At 37.9% G+C, this 25837-nt stretch overlaps 1 protein-coding gene across 1 annotated transcript in view; it reads left to right on the top strand.

Moving 5' to 3' along the window:
- The first annotated feature begins 3586 nt into the window (after positions 1–3586).
- Positions 3587–25837, top strand: part of ANO3 (anoctamin 3) — a 102999-nt gene continuing 80748 nt past the window's right edge. Inside the window, exon 1 of the mRNA XM_041411573.1 lies at positions 3587–3743. Coding sequence (XP_041267507.1) covers positions 3587–3743 — 157 coding nt within the window. The remainder of the gene's footprint in view (positions 3744–25837) is intronic.

Genomic DNA, 25837 nt, shown 5'->3' with positions numbered 1-25837 from the left:
ACAAATAGTTCCAGAAGTTCATACTTTAAAAAGGCTTTTCTCAGTTCTTATGATAGTTCTGCAACTGTGGAAAGATAAAGTGTAGGTTTGGTTTTTTTTTACACTCAGTAGTAATACAGCTCACTATAAAAAAAAAATGTTAGTGTTACCATAGCAAATTCCTGATTATTTGGTTTAATAAACATTTTAAACCAGTCTCTTGACTGATTACTATTATGAGAAACAGTTATAGTTGAAAAGTGTCTCATATAGAAAAATCATGGGTTTATTTTCTTCTATTTTAACCCCTGAAGTTTAGGAGCAGTTTTCCTTTGCGTTCTCATGTTGGATGTCTGTACCTTACAGCATGAGTGAGACTGTTTCCTTCAGTGCCACTCCTTGCACTGGTGAGCACATCAACCTGTGACTCATAGCAATAACTGACTCAACATCTACTGTGAGCAAACTGGTTAAATAATGGTGAAAAATCGGACTGGAAAGTCAGAAAAGCCTCAGGTTTTGTTCCCAAGTGGTGAGTAGCACAGAACTGTGTGAGTTACCTGTGCAGTGTGACATTGCCCTGATGTTAGGAGCTGAGGGATGCAGGAGGCACTGCCTGGTCCCTTTCCTGCTGCCCCACAACCCCTCTCGTATTCCCAAGGCTTGCCAAACTCCAGGTGTCCGTGCTGGAAGTGCAAGTGGTGCATCAGGTGCTGAGTAACAGCATCTCACCCCTGGGCTCTCCAGCCCTGAGCAGCAGACCCTTGCACATGCTGCTTTGGGTTCTTGTAACGTGCACGAGCTCCCTGACACTCTTTTTCCAGCTCTCCCACCCCAGCTTTTGTGCTAGGTGGGGCTGAGCAGTGGCAGGAACATGCCCTGTGCAGCCCAAGGGGAGGATTTAATTTGCCTGCATTTCCTACTCAGGTTAATGGAAAAGGCATGTCAAAATTAGCTGAAAAAAAAAAAAAATTCCTGCCTTTCCTGCCCCTTTGTTGTTCTTCTAACTCTTTTCAGGGAACATAACATCAAATGAGTTTAAAGGTTTTCTGTGTTCAGTGGGCTGAAGTTGTGCTGTGGTAAGTGATTTTATGCTGTTTTTACTCTTTTGCCAATGTTCCTTCATTTTCTGTAGTTAGCCAGTAAACTTTTGTGTAGTTGAGAATATCTGGGTTGAATTTTCTCCTTTGCACCTACCCAGAACAAAACACCCTTGGTTTAGCCCTGGGTTTGAGTGACCATGGTGTGGCACAGTCACAGACTGCTCTTATTACATATTCAGTCAAGAATTTGACTCAAGTCAAGTCATATTGACTGATTTACATATTCAGAGTTAGATGGGAAACTTAACAGCAGCATGGTAATGGGAAAAAAAATTAAATCACACTGACATTTATGTTACTGGAGAAACACAAACCCTTCAGGTAAAGGTTGGTACGGGAAGGGAAAAGGTAGAAGAATCCAGCAAAAGCTAAGATCAAGTTCTTGGGACACTGAATATTGAATAAATTATCCAGTCTCTGGGCATTTGGGGTGTTCTTCCTTTAGAGGATTGAGCTGCTTCTTTCTTCACTAGTTTTACTACACTGGACTCATTTATGTAGCACCTCCATGTAAAATACGTGTTTTAAATTTTTATGAGCAGGGAAGTGCAATTTAAGCTATGGATTTTATTCTTCTTTAAATAAATTGATAGGGCTGTTACCTCCTGTAAAATTTCTGAAAAATTTGCAGCCAACGTTTTTATTTGGAGAACTTTCTTTTGGAAGACAAAGTAAGATTACTTCAGCCAGCATAAATGACACAAGTAGACTTCACATGTTTAAGAGGAACTGGAATGGAGGGCTATTTAAAAAAAAAAAAAAGCCATTTTTTTTGTCTGATATTTTTGCCCTTTCCCTTTCTTGGTGTAAGCCATGCTGGGTTTGCCTTCCAAAAACCACACTTGTTTTTCCTGTTATATAACCCTTTCTAAAGTTTTGTTTAGTGACACTTGATGCAAGCTTTTCCTGCCCCTGATGTGCATTAATTGAAGTGAAATGAAAGCAAAACTGTCACATATTTTGGGTCTCCTTGGAAAGCTTCCCCTCTGACTGATTTTTACAGTCCCATTTCCATGTTTTTCTACTTATTAGTATTAGCCTCTTTACCTCACTTGGGTTCCTAGCTGCAATCATGTCCCATTATCTCATAGAAATTCCCTTAACCTCAATGTTTAAAGAAGTACCCTGCTGGTAAATAGATGTATTTATTTCTTTTAAAATATAACTGGGTCCTGTTTGAGGATATGTTTCTGCTGCAAGCACATGCAGCCTCCCCTGCGTGCATTGAGATTATTTAGGACAGCACCACCAGCAGCTGAGTTTAAAACCTGATTTATGTTTAATTGCAATGTTTTTCGAGCGAGTTTAAGATTTTGGATTTGTCCTGCTTTTGCAGGACAAGGGAATGTTTAGTAAAAGCTGCATAGCTGCATAGATATTTTGTTTTTCCTGGCACTTTTGTCTTCTCTTCCTCACTGTGCAAAGAGAAAAGAAGAAGGGGATAGCAAACTAATGGCTGGCAACTGCACATCCCCTTTCCTGGAGCTCAGGTCTGGCAGTGTTTCTCGTGTGCCTGTTTTAATAACTAACCTTGCTTCGTGTGCTCCGCTGTCCTTGAAGGATTCAGGAGCTGGCAGTGTGCTTCCAGGTCCCTCAGAGCAGCGTGCCTGCCCTGCAGCAGCTCCTTGCCCCTGCCTGCTGCTCTGCCCGCTCAGCATCTCCAGCTGGCTTCCTCCTCTGGCACTTGGGAGTGCTCAGGCTCTGCTGGGACAGGTTAGAAAGAGATGGATCATTTTCATGCCTTGTGTTGAGATTTAGTTGCATTTAAAGAAACAAAAGTAATCATTAACAAGTTTGAAAGATTAAATCACTTTCCTTAATATTACTCTTAATATTTTCTTAGAAAGACATGTCTTTTATACTCAAGGCTCTAAAATAATAAGCAGAGAAAGTGTGATGCATTTTTTACTCATTTTCAAGGAAAACACATAGCTTTTGGTAATTTATCCTCCTGCCCATGTGCCATGCAATGACTTGGGTGTTGAGTGTGGCACATTCCAGGTGCCAGCACGGGCTGGGATGCTCTGGCTCCCCTTGGTGCTGGCCCCTCCCAGCTGGGAGCAACATCTGAGTTGGACTCTCAAAGTTAGGAAGTCCCCAGCTTAGCAGGCATACAAATGTCCCTGCTTATCCTGGCTGTTTTTCTGGCAGCTATTCATAATGTGGTTGTCACTGCAAGAACAGAAGAACTTTTTGAAGTGGCAGTTTTCTGTTTCAGAAACGAGCTGCAATGTTTGTCAGATGCTCCAGAGCTGGAAGAACAGCTTCATGGAAATAGAGTTTAGAGTTTCTTTGTCATTGATTTAACAAACAAACAAAACAAAACAAAGAACCTGAACTTTTTGCACTGTTACCATCTGGTTTTTTGTGTTTTTTTTTTTCTTTATGATAGGAGGTTGTTTTCAGACTGCAAGTTTGGACAAGCTGAACTAAAACTCACTTCTCCTTTCATTCAGTTTTTTTTTTTTTTTTTTTTTAATTTGATGTCTACTGAAGCTATCAAAATGTCAGCTGTTACAATTGAACTGGATAAGATTTTGTCAGATGAGATTGAGAGCAAAAGGGATTCCAAGCCAGATTTGAAGCAAGGCAAATCCAGTCAATCACGTGTTGATTATCATCATGGTTTTCAGCTTCACTGCTCGAGTTCTGCACCAGCTGGTAAGCATACATTTATATGACTTACTTCCTCAAATCTGTGGCTATTTATTCATGTAACATGTGGCAATTAATCTGTAAGACCCAACAAGGAAAACATGGGAATTGCTGCTGTCGTGCAAGCATTATAGGAATTAATTTTTAGTTTAGATAAAGGGTGGAAACAACTGTTTGTTTAAAAAGAATCTGTGTCTCCTGAACTCTCTAGAACGTGGCAGGGGTGGCCCAGGAGCCTGTAACCTTGGCATTACAGGGAGATGAGCTTTCCATAGGAGATGATACAGCTTTTGTGTAAGTTAGAGCAGCCTGAGCTGCTGCTCTGAGAGGAGAGTTGGCAAAGCGTGTCTGTGAGCTGTGCTCTCTAGTGCCCATCACTGGCTCCTTGTCTGCTTTTTTCTGGGTTTTTTTGCCATTCTTGAAGAGGGAAATGCATATTGCTTGTTTTTGTATTGGGCAGGTGTTATGTACAGCTAGAATAGGTCCACAAAAACGTCAGTTTTTGTGAGCATTGTGAAACTTAAGTTTTTCCAAAACTCATAGTCATGAAAAAATACGGAGTGTAGCTCCATTGGATTATCTAATATTACCAAGGGGACACATCTGCAGTTAATTAATTGAATCTCAGTTAATCCCTACAAGTCTTAAGTATTGGATAGTTCTTCACATAGGAAACCCCTTCTGAGGTTGGCTACTCCGATTTCTTTTGGACTACTTATGTATTATGGCTTTCGCAACTGCCAAAGAGTAATTTTATTTTCATCATGTTTTCACTTGCCCAAAACAAAACACAGACTTGGCAAGTGGAGAATATGTGAATGTAATGGACACTCTGTATCCTGTAATGGACAGCTGAAGTGCAGTGCAAGTCTGCACCTTTCAGTTTGGCTGAAGTAGGTGAAGATATGAATCAAATAAATCAAAATGATATTTTCAACTTTGCAACAAGTGGAAAGTGGAAAAACTGGAACATTTTCCAGTTATAAATTCAGTTCTTACACATTAAAATGGTCAAATGGTTGGGATCTTTCCTTTGCAAGAAAAGCAGATGGCTTGTGCTTTCTCCAATAGAAATTTTCTAATTTCCCTTTCTCTAAAGCCTTCAGTAACTTTTGTAAAACAAAATTTTCATCGTCAATGCACTCCTGAAATTTTCTCTAGTACGTCAGCAGGGTTTGTAAGGTCAGGAATTAGGTGTCTGTCTGCTTCTCTGGGATCCTATTACCTAATTTTTAAAATACCTCTCCTACCGCTACCAGTGTCACCAAAGAACTTGTGCATGTGCTAGGTGATTTGCTGAGCTATATTCCTTAAATGACAATCGAGCCTTTTTAGCCTACCTTGTTGATAAAGAATTAAATGAACTTCCAGTACAGGCAACATACTGTTGCTCAGAATTCTGCATGAAGGAGGTAATAAAAAAAAGACACTTCCTTGTTTGATTCTTCCATTCAGGAAAAAAAAAAATATTTTCTTTTAAAAAGGATTTTGTCTTGTGAGTATTTGTTAGAAACACTTTTTAATATTCCTGAAGCAGAATAGCAAACATCTAATCAGAGTGCTAACAAACATCTCTGACAAATGTTTTGGTTTCTATTTTTGCATCATGAGCAGAATCAAATGAATACTGATGCGTTGTCTTAGTGTTTTGGGGTGCTACGAATGGTCACTTAAAGGAAATGCCATCTCATTTTTTTTTGCTTTCTAAAGTTCTCCTTGGTATATTTATTTTACCAGTCTTTAGGCAAGCCCTTTGTGGTTTCTGGTGTGGTGCTGTGTTGGTTGAAGTCTGAATGGAGAAGTGCAAACAAAGCTGTTTGTCAGGCAGAAAAACATTTCAAGCTATGGTAATTGACAGAAATTTTTCTCTTAGAATTTATGTTTGGTTTGGCGTGCTTTGTTTGTTTGGGATTTTTTTTCAAATGGTAGTATGAAAACCTCCAGGGAAATCAACATCCTGCATCTGGGTGCTACCCTGAGGTTTGGTTTCTGTGCCCCAGGGGACTGCACTTACAGAGCTGCAGCCTTGGGAATCTCTATATTTAGTGTCAGCCAACTTGAGATTTTAAACTGTTTTTTTTAAAAACAATTTTTCAAGGACTCTCATAAAATTGTTCATATCACCAGGAAATGCTGGGAAGAGGTATGTAAGCTATGGAAACATGAATTACTCAGTGTTGACCTACAGAAAAGCAGTAACAGAGAGCACCTCCTTGTTCTTCTCTTCAATTTGCTGTTCACAATATTGTTTCTTTTGAGAGGTTATAGTTTAGAATTTATTATGCAGTGCTTATCATATAATTCTTTTGGTATATAAAGCAGAGTGTTCAATATACAGAGATTTCATTTAACAAAAGCTTTCCAGTACTTATGTGTGATTACTTTTGAACATAAGACATAAAAAATGTGAACACTGACAAAGTAAAGTGGTATCCTGAAATACACTCTGATGTTCAGGAAATGATGCTGGGACAGAAAAGCATTAACCATATTTTTATTTTGTTTTATTTTCAATTCTGTACCAATCCTGGTACTTTTTTGGGGATCTGCACATACATCAAAATACATTGTACATACATCAATACTGCAGGTTAATAACAAAAGAAAAATAACTAAAGTATTGATAAGTTCTGAGTACAGAGTTTTTTTTCTGTGCAGAGCCTTATTAAAATATTTAGGGGTTTATCACTTGCAGAAAATATTGAGACCTTGGTTTAAGGAATGAAATTCATAACGAAGATCAGTTGATGAATGCCCCAGGAACAGACCAGACTTCCATGGTGCTCAGATTGCCTGGACTCTGGGTGAGAGCTTGAACGGAGCAGTGACACTGTAGACATGGCAGATAATGTGCGGTTGTCAATTTTATTTATTTTAAAATGTTAATTTTAGAGATGTTGAGCAATCCTTAAAAAAAAATCAAGATTATCTTGATTTTTAAGGTACTTACTCTGCAAAGACAAATTTTTAATACAATATATGGAACGCAAGTGTCACAGCTACAGCAGTTTGTCTTCACCAAAGGAAAACAGGCTGTTCCTAAGATAGAAATACAGAACCATTTCTCTGTTGTACTGGTGAGAGTAGAATTTCCTCCAAGACCCGGTCTATTTGCTCCTCAGACTTCTCACAGCCAGCAAAGCTTATCTGAATATTGAAGATGTAAATATTTGTGCAGACTTAAACCCTGTTATCCCTGATATTTGCTTTTCCACTTGCTTGTTGGTCTGGAAGAGACTGAAAATACTTGACCTACAATCTTCATTGGCCAAGTCAGAGTGCAGCCCTCAAACTCTCCTGAAATTAGAAATGCATGAAACCACATGGGTTTGACCTGTGACTTTTAGCAGAATGATACAAGGCTAGAAGAACACCTACTTGCTTTTGCCTTTAGTGTGGTTCTTTCACTGATGAGATTTTTGGGGTGCCTTCTATGGGGAATGCAAGTGAAGAGAAAGGGGGAGGAAGAGAATATTAGTTCATACAGGGGACTAAAGATGTACCATGAGCTCCAACTGGAAGATCTGTCACTCTTTGGCACTGCCCTCTGAACTAGAATTTCATTAATAATACAAAAAATGAGCCTATATCTAAAGAATAATTCAGAGTTAGCAGAGAGGCCTAACACACTGAGGCATTCACCTCTGCCCCAGGAATCATGGCTTCTATCCTTCCAGGGTGTGGATAAATGGAAACTAAACTGAATACAAAAATTTAACTTTTCCCAGAGGCATAATTTATCTACTTCATTTACTTCATTTACATGCACTTCATTTAATGGGCTATTTACTTTCCATGGAGGATGGGGCTGTTCAGCAGACTCCAAGAAAAGACACTAATGACTTGTAATAGTGAACTTTATTTCCCAAACTGTCTCAGTAGCAATGGAAGTATGCCTATGTGAAGAATATGCTGACGTCACAGATCAAACTTGGCTTGGTTTGAAATGTGAGGTCAACACTTGCAAAACAGATGAGTGCAGACTTGGTAACAACAGTGAAAAAATGGAAGCCAGAGTCAAGTCTGAGCTTGACTCAGACTACTCTGAGCTACTCTCCCTGTAGCACAGTGTGTCTTACACTTGCAAAGCCTGAACACAACAGTGAAATACTTGCATCTTATTAAGTCCTTTTTACTTGAATAATGAGCATAAATTGATAAGCAGGTCTCCAGTGTGTTAGAAGATGCCAAATGACTCAGTCTTGATGGGGAGGTCACTGAGGAATTTCAGGTTTCTTATAAGTCTCGAGTTATATGTCTATATGGAATTGTAACAACATGTTTTAAAACACCAAGTGTGAAGCCTGTGAGCATCATAAGTAGAATGGACTGACGGCCATGAATCATTAACTTTGGTAAGTACAGGATGCTCCTCTGCTGATGCAGAATACAGTTGTATTTCATGTTTGAACACTGAATTAACTCTAAATTCTGATGGCTGTGTCAAGACAATATGCAGTCAGGAAACAAATGAGGTCACTTAGTACATTGTATATAAGTTACTGTTTGCAGTGTAGAAACCCCAAATATGGGTTTTTCCATTACTACGCTACCAAAAATGTATAGAAACTCTGGCAGACTTTATAAACCCTTGTGATATTTGTACCAGCATTGTAATATTATCTATGTTAATCTGATCTAAAAACCCAAAACGATAAGCAAAGAAAAAAAAAAAACCAAAACCCTGTTTTTATTTTTCTCCCTGAAAACACAAGTTTAGTAAAATTTAGAAAGGACATCATGGGGGAGAGAGAATTATATGGAGTTAGCTTTGCAGGAGCTGAATATTTTAAATAGAAAGTTCTGAGTGATTCTGCAAGACTCAAGTGTCTTTTTCCAAAAGTATATGGTGAGAAAGGATTTGGCTACCTATTAACCTCAGTCCTAAAGTGTGCTGTCTTGCTGGTAAAAGAAATTGGCATCTTGAGGAATTATATACCTATATATGCAAGACTATTTGTAATCATTTAAATCTCTCTCATTTTTGTGCTCCTGCCTTTCAGGGGGAAGAGGGAGGGTGTGTTGGGGTCACTTAGATCCAACTACATCCACCTTTTGTGGCAGGACAACTATGTCAAAACTACCTGGCTGTATGGAATTAAGTAGCCCCAGGCTTCTGTTTTGAAAATTTGACTATTTAGGATTATTATTTCTAATTGACTATTTAGGATTATTATGTCTAAAATGCATGTATTATTTTGTGTATGAAAATAAAATAGATAGCACTTCAAAATAGCACCCTACATTTCATGATGTACCATAAATCTTTTAAGTAAGCAGAAGTCCTCCTTATTCTGCTGCTATACTTTTGTGTTTTAATGCAGTGGGCTTTCTGTAAACTCAGAATGTAGTCAGATGCCAATATTAATTATTTTAAGGTGTTGTTAACAAAAAAGATGGTAAATTGTTTACCAAATTTACTTCAAAAGCACTTAATGATGTATGTTGAAGATGAGCTGTTTGTTCTACCCAAATACTGAAATACATGCTGATTTCTACAGTGTCTTCTTGAATATCTTGAAAAAACTTTGTTTCTGGTTCTTCCTGGTAGGAAATAAATTCTCTTGTTAGCAAAGTCTTCTTCTGGTAGGTACATTAACTGTTCTTTTCCTTAATTGGTTTTTCTCCCTGATAATAACAGGCCAGTCATAGTGGGCATGGCTCTGGGACCATGAGTAAGAGGCCAAAACTGATATTTGCTGTCCCTGCCTAAGCATTGAGAAAGAAATAAATATCAGAAAGTCATGAAATCACTAAAATAACTAGTCAGTCCACATTTAAGCTTCTTCTCATCTTCTTTTGGTACACCTTTGCCTTTTATATTCTAAAGGTTTTGATTTTGACACTCAAAAAATCTCCAAGGAAAACACCCTTGTAGAAATATTAGTTTACTCAATCCTTCCTTCGCCCAAAAAACATGCTGAAGCTGACTAAGGGAACTAATGAATCATTTAAGTGAACCACCATCAAAATCTCATGTTGCCATACTCTGGGTTCCTACTGCCTGATTCCCTTTTGTCCAAGGATGAGATGTACAAGGTCTGCATGCTTTCTCTTCCAAGATCCTGGCTAAGGCAAGCTCTGTTAGTGTGGCTTTAAAGAGAAAAATACTGATGAATAGAGGTTCTTGTCCTGTCAGCTTTGGCAAGGCAAAATGCCTTTTTTTTTTTTTTTAACTGAATGCCACTTAGACTGGCTTTATTAAATTCAGTCTTTATTGTGTCATTCAGAAAGGCAGTTCCTAAGGTGCATCAATCAAAGTGCAATTTTACTGACCTGTGTATTTCTTAAAAATATCTATCTTGAAAAATCCATGAACTCTGTTTTATGGGAGAAAACTCTGGAAGTTTTCTCCCATAAAATAAAAAACCAATGGAAATAGAATATGAATTTGCTAGGATGGTTGGGTTTCCTGCTCTTTGAGACTATAGAACACCTAGTATTAGTTGCCACTTGTTGCTGCTCACTTGAATTGGCTAAAAGTTCTGCCAAAACTAGACAGAAATTGGAGTAATTCAATACTCCAGTTAGGAATAACAAACTCTCTATGTTTATGCACTCGTTTTATTTTTCCTAATAAAAAACTAAGGAGCACATAAAATCTTATCAATTTATAGGTAATCAAAATAAGTTGAATGGAGTTTATTCCAAATGTTGGCATCTTGTTCTTGTTGAGAGTGATTTTGCCTTGTCCTCTGGCTAATTTAACTAAATGGTGTAACAAATGCTCAGGGGGTTTCACCTTTTTTCTTCATTTCTGGAAGAATACAGTTTATACATGGTTTTCACACAGGATATGACTGGCTTCTTCACTTACCTCAGGAAGGAAATTGTGAGGGCCATTCAAACAAGTAGAAATAGTTTTTCTTAATTTATTTATAGACATCTTGTCATCCTTGAAATTCACAGCGTTTAATACAACACATTTTTGGCATGTTCTCTTCCTGTTCATAGTATTTGTTACAGTAGAATTCAATGTGATGCTTATCACTTTTATTTTTATACAATTTTGTTTTCTGCTGTTCTAATTTTGATTTCCATATGCTTTCCTTCTGAGCTCCTTTGCTTTGCTGGGAAAAGCAAAGCACAGATAATGGAGAGTTCTGGGAGGGAATTGTTGTGTTCTTCTGCCCTTCAGAACCCAAAGGAATTCCTACACAGACTCAGGTCAAAATCCCTTGTTTGGTATCCTCTGGTGGCAGCAATCAGTATCTATTATTTCAGAGGAAAGGAAAATAGGAAAGCATGTTGATCAGGTTTCTGTCTTCAAAGACGTCCTACCACTTGATCCAACTTAGCAGCACTGAAGCACTGCAAGAGTTACGGCACTCAGCTTGGGGAAAATGCAGAGTTCAGTCACTGGAGGTAGATGCTGCCACACCACTGCCTTCACCTGGTTCCAGCCTGGGGTAAAGGGTGCAAAATTAGTCTGGGAGGAAAAAAGACTCTAGAACTGATCATCTTGTGGTTATCCCTGAAAACACTGATAACTAACACTAGGAACTTGACTCATAATCTTGTTTCCCATTTTGTCGCCAGTGTTGATCCCTTTCTTTCTGTATATCTCATATTTTTCAAAGTTTAACAAGGTCTGTTACTCTCATTTTTCTTCACAACAAGAAAATATTATCCTCTTCCTTTCGTTTTATTCATTTAAAGCACTTGAAACAATCTTCCTCTCTGCTCAAATTCCTACATTTTTCCTGGTGTTTGCACAAAAGTAACTTGCCTCATCTGCCCATCAATATTTTTGGTTTAATCTCATTTGGGAATTTCACTTCATATTGCATGGTGGTTTTTGGTGGTTTTGTTTTGGGTTTTTTTGCTGTGCTTTTGTTTGTTTTTGTTTGTTTTGGGGTTTTTTTAAAATCAGTTTTCTCATTCCTTTCCACTTTTGAAGGGGTAATTATTTGTAAGTGCAATATATTTTAAACATGCATCTTTGGTTTCTTCCTTAAAACCAGTAGTTTAACTCTTGGTTGATTTCAGTACCTTAACATTTATTTCACCACTTTTTAAATTCTCTGACTTGTGGCTCATTTTGAGACTGCAGCTTTTTCTTGTGGTGCCAAATGGATGATTTTCCACAGAAACTGTAAGGCTTTGTGCTAACTTGGGCTAGAAAACAACAGGACCTTAAGTTGTGACTTCCTTGTTTACTCTTCAGCCTTTCCCATCTGGCCCCTTTCGTGGTGTTTCAAGGCTACCAATAAACTCAATGTTTTTTACTATTTTCACATTGAAAAGAGGAAGAACATAATTGTGGAGGCACTGAATTCAGTTTGCAATCATTTGTCAGCATCTGTCATTTTGCAATTCCTTGTTACCTTCAAGGTTTGGTTCTTGTACTTCTTGCAGTAGGTACTGATACATTACAAGATGCCTTCTCACTGCACGTTCTTTGGCATGATTTTGGGCACTGGAATCAGAGGCAGAGTAATTGGCAGTGTTTGGGAGGGTATACAAAACCTAGGATTGCTTGTAGAATTTCTACTAATCAAAAAATCAGACGTGACCAGTATTGAGACTGGAGTTTCCAGTATTTTCTTAACATAGAAATTGTAGTCTTACAGTTGCACTACAGATGAAGTTATAGAGGTGGTCTCTGTCTCTGCTTTATTTAGAAGTAAGAATTGGAATGAAAGTTAACTTTTTAATATTGTCTTTTTTCTTATTGTTGTGGTTTAACCTCTGCAGGTAACTAAGAGTACCATGCAGCCATTCGCTCACACCCCCACCAGTGGGATGGGGGAGAAAATCCAGAGGATAAAAATGAGAAAAACTGAGGGTTGAGATCAAGACCATTTAGGTAAAGCAAAAGCAGTGAAGGCAAGAAAAGCAAAAAAAGGAATTAATTCCTCACTTCCCATGGGGAGGTGGTCAGCCAGCTCTTGGAAACCAGGGCTGCATCAAATGTAATCATCACTCCAAATGTTTCCCCTTTCTTCTTTCCCTTGCTTTACATACTGAGCATGACACCATGTGGGGTGGGACATCTCTGGGACATTTGGGGTGAGCAGCCCTCGCTGTGTGCCTTCCCCACTCCTTGTGTGCCCCCAGCCTACTCTGCTGGGGCAGAGAGAGCAGCAGAAAAGTAATTTTTACACCGTGTGAGCACTGCTCAGCAGTAATGAAAACATCTCCACATTATCAACCCTGTTTTCAGAGCCAATCCAAAACACAGTTTCCACACTAAGCAACACACTTGGAAAACTGTAGTGAATTTACTCAGGAAGAATGCAGAATTTTGCACTGGCTGATCTTTGTCGCTCCACTTAGAATTTTTAGGACAAAAGCTGGAGAGTGGTGGAAAAGCTACGGTCTGTTGATGGTGAGGAAGCCCATATCCAGCACTGAAAACATGATCCAACAGTTTCTTTAAAGATGTGATCCTGGCATGTGCATGTCACTGAGGGATTCTGGAATCAATCACTAGAAATAGATTAGCATTGTGTTACTTAGGTAATGAAATATATTGAGGTTTTTTTTTTGTTTATTTTTTTAGGTGTTAGGTGTTGGAAGCCCTCTTTGATTTACTTTACCAGAAATTACTGTGCTAACATGGTGGTTCTGAGAACTTTAGCCTCTGTTCTTATAATGAAATCTTTCTGCAGAACATAAAATTGATTGTTAGGCTTCATGGCTAATTTCTTATGTATGCTCCTATCAATAACCTTTCTGACTCCCTTTCTGCTTAACTACCGTGATGGGAGATTTGTGTCTGGATGTGTGACTGTACAGATCAATAGCTAAAATATACTTTGGTTTTTTTACATCTGTGTTCACAGAATCATTGATTCATTTCTTTGTATGACTGTTGTAAGAAACAAAAGCTCAGCTTGTGCTTCCTTGAAATCTTTGGACAACGAGTTTCAAGTCTGGACTATGTGATATCTCTTGCAGTAGGTACTGATACATTACAAGATGCCTTCTCACTGCACGTTCTTTGGCATGATTTTGGGCACTGGAATCAGAGGCAGAGTAATTGGCAGTGTTTGGGAGGGTATACAAAACCTAGGATTGCTTGTAGAATTTCTACTAATCAAAAAATCAGACGTGACCAGTATTGAGACTGGAGTTTCCAGTATTTTCTTAACATAGAAATTGTAGTCTTACAGTTGCACTACAGATGAAGTTATAGAGGTGGTCTCTGTCTCTGCTTTATTTAGAAGTAAGAATTGGAATGAAAGTTAACTTTTTAATATTGTCTTTTTTCTTATTGTTGTGGTTTAACCTCTGCAGGTAACTAAGAGTACCATGCAGCCATTCGCTCACACCCCCACCAGTGGGATGGGGGAGAAAATCCAGAGGATAAAAATGAGAAAAACTGAGGGTTGAGATCAAGACCATTTAGGTAAAGCAAAAGCAGTGAAGGCAAGAAAAGCAAAAAAAGGAATTAATTCCTCACTTCCCATGGGGAGGTGGTCAGCCAGCTCTTGGAAACCAGGGCTGCATCAAATGTAATCATCACTCCAAATGTTTCCCCTTTCTTCTTTCCCTTGCTTTACATACTGAGCATGACACCATGTGGGGTGGGACATCTCTGGGACATTTGGGGTGAGCAGCCCTCGCTGTGTGCCTTCCCCACTCCTTGTGTGCCCCCAGCCTACTCTGCTGGGGCAGAGAGAGCAGCAGAAAAGTAATTTTTACACCGTGTGAGCACTGCTCAGCAGTAATGAAAACATCTCCACATTATCAACCCTGTTTTCAGAGCCAATCCAAAACACAGTTTCCACACTAAGCAACACACTTGGAAAACTGTAGTGAATTTACTCAGGAAGAATGCAGAATTTTGCACTGGCTGATCTTTGTCGCTCCACTTAGAATTTTTAGGACAAAAGCTGGAGAGTGGTGGAAAAGCTACGGTCTGTTGATGGTGAGGAAGCCCATATCCAGCACTGAAAACATGATCCAACAGTTTCTTTAAAGATGTGATCCTGGCATGTGCATGTCACTGAGGGATTCTGGAATCAATCACTAGAAATAGATTAGCATTGTGTTACTTAGGTAATGAAATATATTGAGGTTTTTTTTTTGTTTATTTTTTTAGGTGTTAGGTGTTGGAAGCCCTCTTTGATTTACTTTACCAGAAATTACTGTGCTAACATGGTGGTTCTGAGAACTTTAGCCTCTGTTCTTATAATGAAATCTTTCTGCAGAACATAAAATTGATTGTTAGGCTTCATGGCTAATTTCTTATGTATGCTCCTATCAATAACCTTTCTGACTCCCTTTCTGCTTAACTACCGTGATGGGAGATTTGTGTCTGGATGTGTGACTGTACAGATCAATAGCTAAAATATACTTTGGTTTTTTTACATCTGTGTTCACAGAATCATTGATTCATTTCTTTGTATGACTGTTGTAAGAAACAAAAGCTCAGCTTGTGCTTCCTTGAAATCTTTGGACAACGAGTTTCAAGTCTGGACTATGTGATATCCAAGCCAAGTAGAATCTAATAGAGGTTTTTTTTTTTGGGCTAAAAAAGACCGAACAAGTTCTAGACTTATCATGGTAAGTGCAGGCCACAGTTCTTGTATTCCTTGACTAAATGGTAATCTAAGTCAGAGTTAAACTCCATGGTAATTTATGAGGACATGGAAAAAGACAGAATCTTGTCTGTTTGCTGGCTGAAATTTTTCTGGGATTGAGGGGTTTGTTTTCTAAAAGGAGGAAGAAGTGTTTTATTAAGTATTATTTATTGCAATAATTGGTTTCCTGTTTAATGTAACTTGATGAAATAATCAGTTGATAAAATATCTGGTATCTTTTATGCTACCTTTTGTCTTTTGAATGTTGTCTTAGTGGCAAGAAGCGTATTTTAAGTTATCAAGAGGGCTCAGTTCTATTGTTTATAACAAGTTTCAATTTTGAAACTTGGCCTTTAAGTTACATTTAAATGTACAGTTCTGTAACTTTTAATATTCCATTTGTTACATGAAAGCAAATTCCACTGTTCTTTTCTGTGCAACAGTCTTCCTATATAAAAGCTATAATTCCACAAATCTTTGCAACTAAATTGAACTGCATACAAGTGTGTCTCATGAAGCAATAGGCAGGTATTTTCAAAATTTAAAAACATTTGAGAACTTCTGGTGGTGCATGATTGATTTTTTTGATTGAAAACTAAATTGTCTTTGGAAATATTTTGGGTGTCAGAAAAGCATTTTTCATTATTTTTACTAACACAATTTTTTTTTCCCTGTCCAGTAAGGCACAAGGCAGTTAAAGCTTATTCTTTTGCACCTATGCCTTTAAGTTCTGTATTTGCTTCATATAGTGTGAATTATGATATATTTCTGCTTGCTGCTGTGTGGTTTTGGTATGTGTGTTTTTTTTTTTTTTTTTTTAGCAGTTAAATTTTTGAAAGAGGAGTTAGGTTGAAGGTTATTACTTTATTTATAGACTGCCTTGAGATTGTTCTTTTGGCTTTTCCTCTTCTCTTTCTTTGAAAACATGAGTGGCATAAGAAAGGCTGACTGAATGACACCTCAGCTACTGCTCTAGTCCTTATCCCAGGAGAGACCTTGAGCAGATGTCTCCAGCTATTTTCAGGTTTCTGGAGTCAATGGGGTAGTAGCCTAAAGGAACAAATGGTGGAACTAGTTGAAAAAGTGTCTTCCTCAAGTTCTTCCTGGCCCAGATGCCAGAATGGAACAAATAAGAATTGTTCTTGCTGGGGTGTAGCTGGACTTGGCTTGATAGGTGTCCTATTTCAAAGAGCAGGAATGTCGACAGTTGATAAAATGCTGTCTGTCTTTTCAAATAAACAGAAACTCTTCTGTGTTTAGCTCTTGAAGGGAAGAATTGAATACAATTAACAGTTTATATAATACATAAACCCCATGTTAGCCTTTTAAACCTGGGGTTACAAACTGTCCTGACAATTTCTCAGAAGAGTGACATGCTTTATTTCACAGCATGTAGAATGCACACAGATAATTTTATGAGGGCACTGTTTTCTTCTTGCCTGCTTGAAGCCTGAGCTTACAAACCAGCTTTTGCTGTGGCTGCAATCACACAGGACCTTGCCTGTCCAAGCCACTGTCTCAGTGTCACTTGGTGCTCCAGCAGCACTGTGTCCCAAGGACAAAGTCCTCTGCTGGGCTTTCCTTCTGGGGAGGTATGCTGCCTCTTGGTGGCGTAGGAATACTTGGGGTGAAAATATGTTTTGCTACAAACAATGCCCAAATTTATTTAAACCCTTCAATGGATTTTAGATGAGACTCAACATACGTGTGTTATGCAGCAGGGAATGACTGATGGTGGAACGGAAAGCATTAAAGAAATCTCCTGCCATCTGGCATTGTTGATAGTTTGCTGGCATGATGGCTTGCAGATTCCTGTACATGCTGCCTTTGAAAAGATGGGTAAATATTTCTCTCTGCTGTTATCATTAAAAGCTGTAAATATGTTTGGGAGGAGGAGTACAACCAAGATCAGTTATGTGCAGAGGGAAAAAAAAAAGTCAAGATCTACTACAAAATAACCTGTAGCTGTGATCTACTAACAATTACAGCTTTGACAGGTTTTTTTTTTTGCTGACAATACTTGGTGTGTAGTACTTGCTTAACACTATTTTACAAATGAGATGGCATGAACTTCAATTTATGTTATTACACTTTCAGCAAGTGCTGTTCTGAGTTAATAAAAACGTCTGTAGTGTCTCTGGCTAAACCAAACATAGCTGTTTACACCATGGAGCAACAGGGTGTAAGAGATGGGGTTTCATAGTCCACAGTGAAGATCTTCTGGTTTTGATTGTGTGAGCCATTGTTATGATTTTACTAATTAATCACAAATGAACATGAAGATGTCTGGCTCAGATAGAAAACATATTTCTGAATTCCAGTTTTATGATTTTTGCTGCTTCATGCCTGGCCTTTTGTCTCCGTGTACAGGTGCTCCCCAAGGCTTGGGGCTGGCATGGGGTGATGCTGCTCCCATGGGTCCCACCTCTCTGGTGTTGGACTAGCAAGTGGGGTTCAGTTCCCCTCAAAGCAGCTGAAAGATCACTGCTACAGCTCCTTTGAGCCAGAGAGGGGAAAAGCTTTGTTGTGGTTTGACACCACCAAACACCAGGCACCCTGGAAGCCCCTGGCTCACCTGCCCTGCCGCAGCTGGGCACAGGAGCGAAAATTGAGCAAAGAGTTAATGAGTTGAGATAAGGACCTGAAGAAAACACTCCAGGGGCAAAACAGGCTCATCTTAGAGGTACAAAGTGAATTTATTACTAACAAAGTCAGAGCAGGATAATGCAAGAACTCCTTATGTTTTTGTATCCTTATCCTTTAATTTATCTATATATGTGTACATATATGTTGAGGAGAACACTCCATGTGTAGAGACACGAGGTTTGATTGTTTTTTCAGAAGGCTGATTTATTATCTTATGATATATATTGTATTAAAATACTACATTAACACTATACTAAAAGAACAGAAAAAAAATGATCAGAAAGTTACAAAGAACAGGAACAAAATAGAATATATAACAAAATCTTGTGACTGTTCACAGCTTTGGCACAGGTGGCTGTGATTAATTATCAGTTGAAAACAATCTACATGGACCAATGGAAGATGCACCTGTTGCATTCCAGAGCAGCACACAGTTATTGTTTACATTTTTTTCTTGAAGCTCCTCAAGAGGGGAAAAATCCTAGCAAAGGATTTTTCATAAAATATCATAGCTACACATGTACATATTGCTTAACCCAACCCATTTTCTTAAGTATTTAGCTTCTTTTTAATGCTTTTTAATATTTAATGTCCTATAGTTTCCACTCTTTTTTCTTACCCTTTGTGAACTGCAGTCTCTGTATTTGGATCTTACTCAATTCTTCAGCCTTATAAGATTAAGTAGCTTGCATGTCATGAGTGCTTTTAATCAACTTTTGCTTGTAACTACAAATGATATTCACGTAGCTCAATTTTATTTTGTTCTCCAAATGCGTCTTTCTTTTGGTAGATACTTACAGGAAGAATGGCATTGGAGAGATGCAAGGGAGGTTTTTGCCAAGACATGGCAGAAAACTTGAAAATTGGAAGTAAACTTCCTTTCTGATCTCCCAGTACCACATATGGTATCAATCCAGCCAAATTTCTGCTGTAAGCAGGCTTACCCAGATCAACCCCAGTGGGCATCCTCTTGTCTGTTTGGCTGCTGGAGCCTGGTGCTGTCAGAATTCTTACACAACCCTTCAGCTGAGTGTAATTCACACTGAGCACAACTCCTCAAGAAAATTTCTGAATGCCTTTGGCATGTTCATATGAATGCTTTTGCTTTAGCAAAGCAGCTGGGGGGCTCACGGCCAAGAACTGAAGGATGTAGAAGCTGCCATAGCTGTCTGTGATAGTGGGAGTGCTATGTCTCATACAGAGTAGAGTAAACCTCCCAAATTCCAGGTGTCTCCTATCTACCAGATTTTTTTTTTTTTTAATCCTATAGAAGTTATTCTGGGAGCCACTGCTTTGTATAAATTATTAAATGTTTGTCACAGCAACAATTTTCACTCAGCTGGAATGATGTGACATCAAATACCTTCCCAGTGGTCACATAAATATTCAATTGGTGTGAAATAGGCTTTGGGAGAACAGAGATTTGAATTATTTCTTGTATTTTCCTTCACCATGATACTTTGGTACGGGTAGATGCAGTTCCATTAACAACCAAGGAAAAGGGGAGGAAAACCTAGGGCTGAATGCCCAGGTGTGGGCAGGGTGCAGACAGATAAATCCAAGTCCAGGAATGCTCAGAAAGGAAACATTTAAGGTTTTTAAAATTTTAATATCCCTAATATCTTATCTCTCCCTTACTCTGCTGATTGTTAAAACAGGGCCTTGTTGATCCCTAGAGGACAAAATTCATGGATCAAAACAGAATGCAGTTTTAAAATTGTTCTTTTCAATTACTTGTAACTGGATTATTTTCTAGTTAGATCAGCTTCTGTTTAAAAAAAAAAAGAAAAAAGAAAAAAAATTTGGAGTAGCTCCTGCCAGCCACTGCCTTCTGCAAGCAATAGTCTGCTTCCTAGCAATTGTAAAATCTACATCCATGTTATTGTCACATTACCTCTGTGCCGTCTCTGTTGCTCTCTCTATCCAGACCTGTAAAGGAGGCCACATTAATGCATGCTTCAAGTCCTGTCTCTGACCTTTTCTGAGAATAAATTCATCTCTGTGCATAAGATGCTCTAGGTGCCAGGCTGATACAGCTCCACAAGCACAGAGTTCATGTGAGCAATCCCCTGGGAAGGAGGAAGAATAGTACTTGTGAGCTGTTCTGTGAGCATTCAATTTTCTTTATTTTTATCAGTCATCCTTGCATATTCTTACACTGAAAGAAATACCCTATGGCATAAATAACTCAGATAAATAATTAACCAATTTATCTGAAATAAACACAAAGCTCTGCAGGCAGTTGCAGCATGATTCCTTTACCTGATGTCTCTCCCAAAATCTTCTTCTGAAAGCATCAGTACAAAACTGACAAGTGCCTCATATTCAAACAGTTATTGCCCAGAGGTATCAGCGAGCATTTTCCTCCCACCATCCTTGAGCACTGTTTCACACATTTTATTTCTCCAATCCTGACAGAATGACAGAAATAAAAGGCAGAAAAAGGTTCAACCATCCAAGGCCACATTCCTTGTTTACCTCAGATTTTCACCTGCTGCTCTGTTCTGCAAACACATGCCCCTTTTTGCAGCATGAACACTTTCACTTTCACCATCTTGTCTCCTTTCCTGCAGAACAATTCCTCAGGGTTATTATTACCATTTTTCCTGCCAGACACCACCAGGGAAGAGGTTCAGGTACATAATGCTTGTTGCAATAGGAATTGTTGTCTTTTTTTTTTTTTTTTTTTTTTTTTTTGGTGTCTGCATTCCTAACAGGACAGTCAGTTTACAGAGAGTATGATGGGATTTTTCTTTATGGATGTGGAGAAGAAAAAAAAAAAGTGATGGCAGAGCTATATAACTTTTAAAGGAGCAGTGAAAAACTTTAACTTTGTGTAATTGTCAAGCTAGATTTGTTCTCTTAGCGTTATTCAGCCTTTGCAACGTTTTGCTCAGAACATGAATATACTCTGTATGGTTTTATAAGTTTTTTTTTTCTTTTTTCCTTTTGCATTGAATTTTTCCATGAGCCATCAGCAAATAGGAAATGGATTTATATCCACTAAAAATAATAACTAAGAGGTTCTCTACACAGAAGTAGTGTGAAGGTGATCCAAGACTTGACTGTCAAAACTGCACTAAGCAGCAACAGAGGGTTAATCTCTAAACCAAAGAGCTGACTACCCAGGAGACCAGATCTTAGAGACTAGACAAGAAACTTTTCCTAAATCTAGGAAGAAATGCCTATATGGCAGCTTTTTTTTTTTTTTTTTTTTTTTAAAGTAAGTTTAGACTATGCAGCTAAGGACTACTGTCAATGTCTTGTTTCTAAAAGCATATCTAGCACTGTAGTTCTTGAGGCTCCTTGTACTAAGAACATGATACTCAAGAAACAATGGGCACATCTGCAGAATAGGTCTACACTGTGAAACCAAATTAGATGATGGATAGTTTTGTCACTGACAATGACTTTTATTAGTCTAGCTGATTATTTTCTTCCTTGCTTGAAAAATAAAGCTGTGATTCAGAAATACATTGCAGCAGTCTGATAGCTGGTACTGCAGAGCTAAAGGAGAATAATTTTTCTTGCAGTTTGCTTCAGATAAAATGTGAAATAAGAAAACTGAGATGGTAATAGAAGAGAAAAATATCACAATATAGAAATTTTCCTACCCGAAAAATTTGTATAGGTATGTAAATTAGATGCTGCTATTAAAATTCGGTTTGCCTCTACACCTGTTTCTTGACATTAGTGTTTATAATCTTTTTGCATTATGATATAAGGGTTTTTAGCAATGAACAATTCACTCATTTTTTTCACTTCTATATATGTATGTTCCAAGGATTCCAGTGTATACCAGGCACAAGAATGAGGAACTCTTTAGAATTCTAGTTTAGTGTTTGACCCAAATATTTAACAACGTAATTGAGTATCTTTGCTGAGGAAAATGAAATTTTACTAAAAATATGGACTGTAAAGTTTCTTTCCTTGTTTCTCTTTCATGTTAGCTTGATAAATTAATCTCATACTGCAAAAGTAACTCCATTCAGGGATATGATCAGGATGCAAATATGAATGTATAAAAGTAAACTATAAGTTTTAACGAAGCAATGCAATTGCAGTGAGCTACAGAATTGAATCCCAAACACTTCATATCAGAAAACACAGTTCCATGGATTTAACAAAATTCTACCTATACCAGCAGAAAATGTCTCATAAATTACCATAGAAATGAAATATTAAAACATGGAAATCGGTGAGGTTTCAAGAGTTTGTGTCTTAGCAACAGACGGTAAAATCTTTATCGATATGTTGTTCAGTTTTTTAATTAATCTACTACATACTTTAGCAAATCTGCTTTCTAGGCCTTCTCCATAGTGACTGACAGCTTCATGAGGGGATCATTATGTTACTCTCTATGGCAAAATTCTCACTGTCAGTAAGATAAAAAAATTTGGAAACAACATTACTGCAAATATTGAACAAGATGATTTTTGCATTGCAGAGCTTTAAGTAGTACAGAACTGCTCTTCTTGAGAGGTGGACTTCCACCCTCTCTTCTTGAGAGGTGGACTCAACAATTCTGTAAACACTGATTTTTTCATACTATTTAAATGTATTAGATAAAAATTGATAACAAAATAAATAAATTTGGGTGCTGCTATAAATATTTAATGCCGTTATTCAGACATTTTACAATAAAGAATCACCCTGTCTCAAAATCTTTCTTCCCAATTGATAAGAAATTGTACTTCACAAGAATTTTAGATGTTAGTATGTTTGAGAAAGGACATTTAATATCACTTGCTGTTTTGTCCTTCATAAAGCTGCATAAGCATATAGTCAACAAAATCCTTCAGTGTAGATATGAAAAATTCACTTGATTTATTTTAATTACAATTTGAAATTGTGTGTCTGCTTCCTGTTTTGAATCAATCTGGTTCCAACTCCCTTGAATTTTATTTTTATTACATCCTTTATTATAGCCCTTGCAGGTCCAACCTCCTGTTCTGCAGCTTTACCATTGCCATCACCAGACTGGGTCAGACACAGCTTTGTCAAGGCATGTTCTGAAAACCTTCAAGGACAGGTATTCCACATCTTTTTGGGTTACATGTTCTGTTGATATATCACCAGTGCTGTAAAAACTCGTTACTAGTGCTCAGTGTGAGCCTCCCATGCCATCATGTGTGGCTATTGTCACTACCCAGATCATTTAGGACTACAAAGGGTTTATTACTGTAGCATTTGGAAGTGGTTTCCCAGCAGTGGTAGGCTCCTGGAACTCCTTGTTTTTCATATTAAATTAATCTAGTTTATTCAACTTCCCACAGTTCATTTACTGTAGACCCCTGACCTTCTTGAGTAGCATTTTATGGACCTTTTCCAATTTTGTAACATCTTTCCTGAATTGAGCGGGCGTAAAGTGGGAAAGCCAGACACAAAACTGCAGGTACAGCTACAGTCATGCCAAGTAAAGGAGATTAACACCACTTTCATCTGCTGGCTCCATTTCTCCTAAGGTTTCTTTATTTATGATGCAAGTGCACAGCTGGCTGGTGTTCAAGGTAGTGCTTCCCATAATGTTCAGGTCCTTTCTGCTAGAGCTGCTGCTCAGCATGAATTGATGCATGGGGATTTTTCAGGGGCAGGATTTTGCACTTGCTGAACCTCATGAGTTTCTTTGGAGTACAGTCCATTTTCTTTCTGGGCAATAGTTAACACTGGCTGTAGTCAACTTTTGAGGTGGCTATGTTTCTTAAGGAAATAATTGGCATAAGACAAAACAGGTGAATTAGGTTTTAATTTATGGTTCTATTTCATCTGACTTTCTGAAAAGCACTGTGGAAATACAAAAATTAATTTAAAGCCTTAAGTCTTTCTCATAGCCTGTTCTAGTGGCACAACAACTCAGTCCTCATGTTCTTATTTCCAAGTTTTACAGATCTCAAATAATACAGATTTTCACAAGGCTAGATGTCTTATGATGAAGCAAGAAAAAAAATCTTATTTCCTCATATCTTCTGACAAAGACTATCTCATGAAAAAGGATGTCTATCACAGAGAGTTAATCTCACTGTCAAAACTAAAAACGTAAAGCTTAGGTTAAAAAATTCAGTATGATCAACCTTAAGCCTTTAAGTAATGATTTTGGTTCTGTTGATTGTCAAGGTAGAAGATTTTAATCTAGTTTTGTTTGATCCTGATCACTCTTTCATTGGTTTAGAAATGGTTTATAAAAACTTACACAGAGATAAATGTGAGACATACCATAATATAATTAAATATTTCATTAGACAGTGCTTCTGAGGGTAGGTTTTTATTGCAATGTAGCCCGTGCATATGAAGCCTAAGAAAGTATGCATTTCTTACATATCTTAGCCATCAATCCTTAATTTTTCTGTTGTCTGCACTCTAAAAAGATCTTCAAGCTCTCCTTATTTACCAAAGAACTATATGTCAAGATCCTCATATGATCATATTTTACAATTATTAAACTTAGTCAGTTGACAGTGTGAAGGATTTAAAAATTAATTACCTTTGTAGAGGTATTTTTTTCTTCTATTTTGCAGACCTTAGCCTCAGCTGTCTTATCTGTAGTTTCATGCACACATACCACCTACTGTTAGAAATAGAGCTTTATAATTATAACGTATATATTTTATAGTTTTCTAGTCTCAGCATTTAATCCTGTACAGGGTTTCTGGGCACTGCCTTACCCTGGCTTTCTCTTCCCATCATCTTGTGCATTATGTCAGTGAAATCTGCTTGAAATCTACTGGTGTCAGTGAAATCTGCTTGAAATCTACTGGTGTCAGTGAAATCTGCTTGAAATCTACTGGTGTCAGTGAAATCTGCTTGAAATCTACTGGTGTCAGTGAAATCTGCTTGAAATCTACTGGTGTCAGTGAAATCTGCTTGACCTCAGGCGTTCTGTAAGTCCTTGTGGAGGACTGTGGACCAGAAATTAGAAGGATGGCCCTGAGTACCAGGCAGCTGACAGCCTCTTTTCCAAGAGTGAGTGTGATAATCTCTTTCATCTGTAATTTTACTTATGAGCCCCTCTTCTTCCCCTCTGAATTTTGGAATCACTATCACTGGAGAGCCAGGAATGGCCCCCCTTGGTTTTGTGCTGCTGAGAGAAGGAGCATCATGTATACTGATTTTCTACTTCATAAGCAAGTCAAAAGATTGCAGCCAAGGTTTCCCGAAGAATAGATCTGCCCTAGAACCTGACAAAGGTTTAGACCATTACAGTGGAAGAGCTACATTTCATTCTTGCTGCATTTGCAGATTGCATACGTTTATAGAGCTTAAAGAGTTTTTATTATACTCTCTGTTTTTCCTGGCTGGCTTTCAGGGTATAGATTTGGTTTTAATCTCTATGAATCCACTCTGATGTCTACATTAAAGCTTGAAAGTAAACAACAAAGATTTTATTATACCTCTTTTTTTAGCTTGCTTTTAGTTTGCCAGAACTTGTTGATCAGCAAGAGTCAGCTGGCTGACTTATTCTGCCGTGCAACATTTATAGTGCTGTATCTCAGCAGGAAAAAGCTGTTCTCAGAAGCTTTTCTAAAATTGCAGGAGTGCAGAGGAATGCCTCATCTGTTACCTTCACTGTGCAGACAGCCACTGGAGACCAAAAAATGACTAAGATACAAACTAAAGCACTATAGCTTCTGCATCTTTTTCTTAAACTAACAACAAACCTTCTGCAATTGTAGCAAACCAACCTGAAATGTGGTCAGCTATCCTGAGGAGGTAAGTTTATTTTTTTCCCCCCATATGGTAAGAATTGGATGTGTCAGCTGCATGTTATGTAAGAGCAGTCTCTGTTGTACTCTAAAAAAAGTGCTGGGGAATACCTTGCCAGTTTGGATGCAATTTTTATTTTGCCTGCCCTTCTACATGCATGGATGTATTGGTTTATATACTGCTGTTTAATACGTTTTCATAGTGGAAAAACATTCTTACACA

The sequence above is a fragment of the Onychostruthus taczanowskii genome, unplaced genomic scaffold (assembly GCF_017590055.1).
Source record: "Onychostruthus taczanowskii isolate IOZ18803 unplaced genomic scaffold, ASM1759005v1 scaffold101, whole genome shotgun sequence".
Lineage (NCBI taxonomy): Eukaryota > Metazoa > Chordata > Aves > Passeriformes > Passeridae > Onychostruthus > Onychostruthus taczanowskii.
The sequence above is the reverse complement of the archived record's forward strand: the minus strand, read 5'-3'. Positions and strand labels throughout refer to the sequence as shown.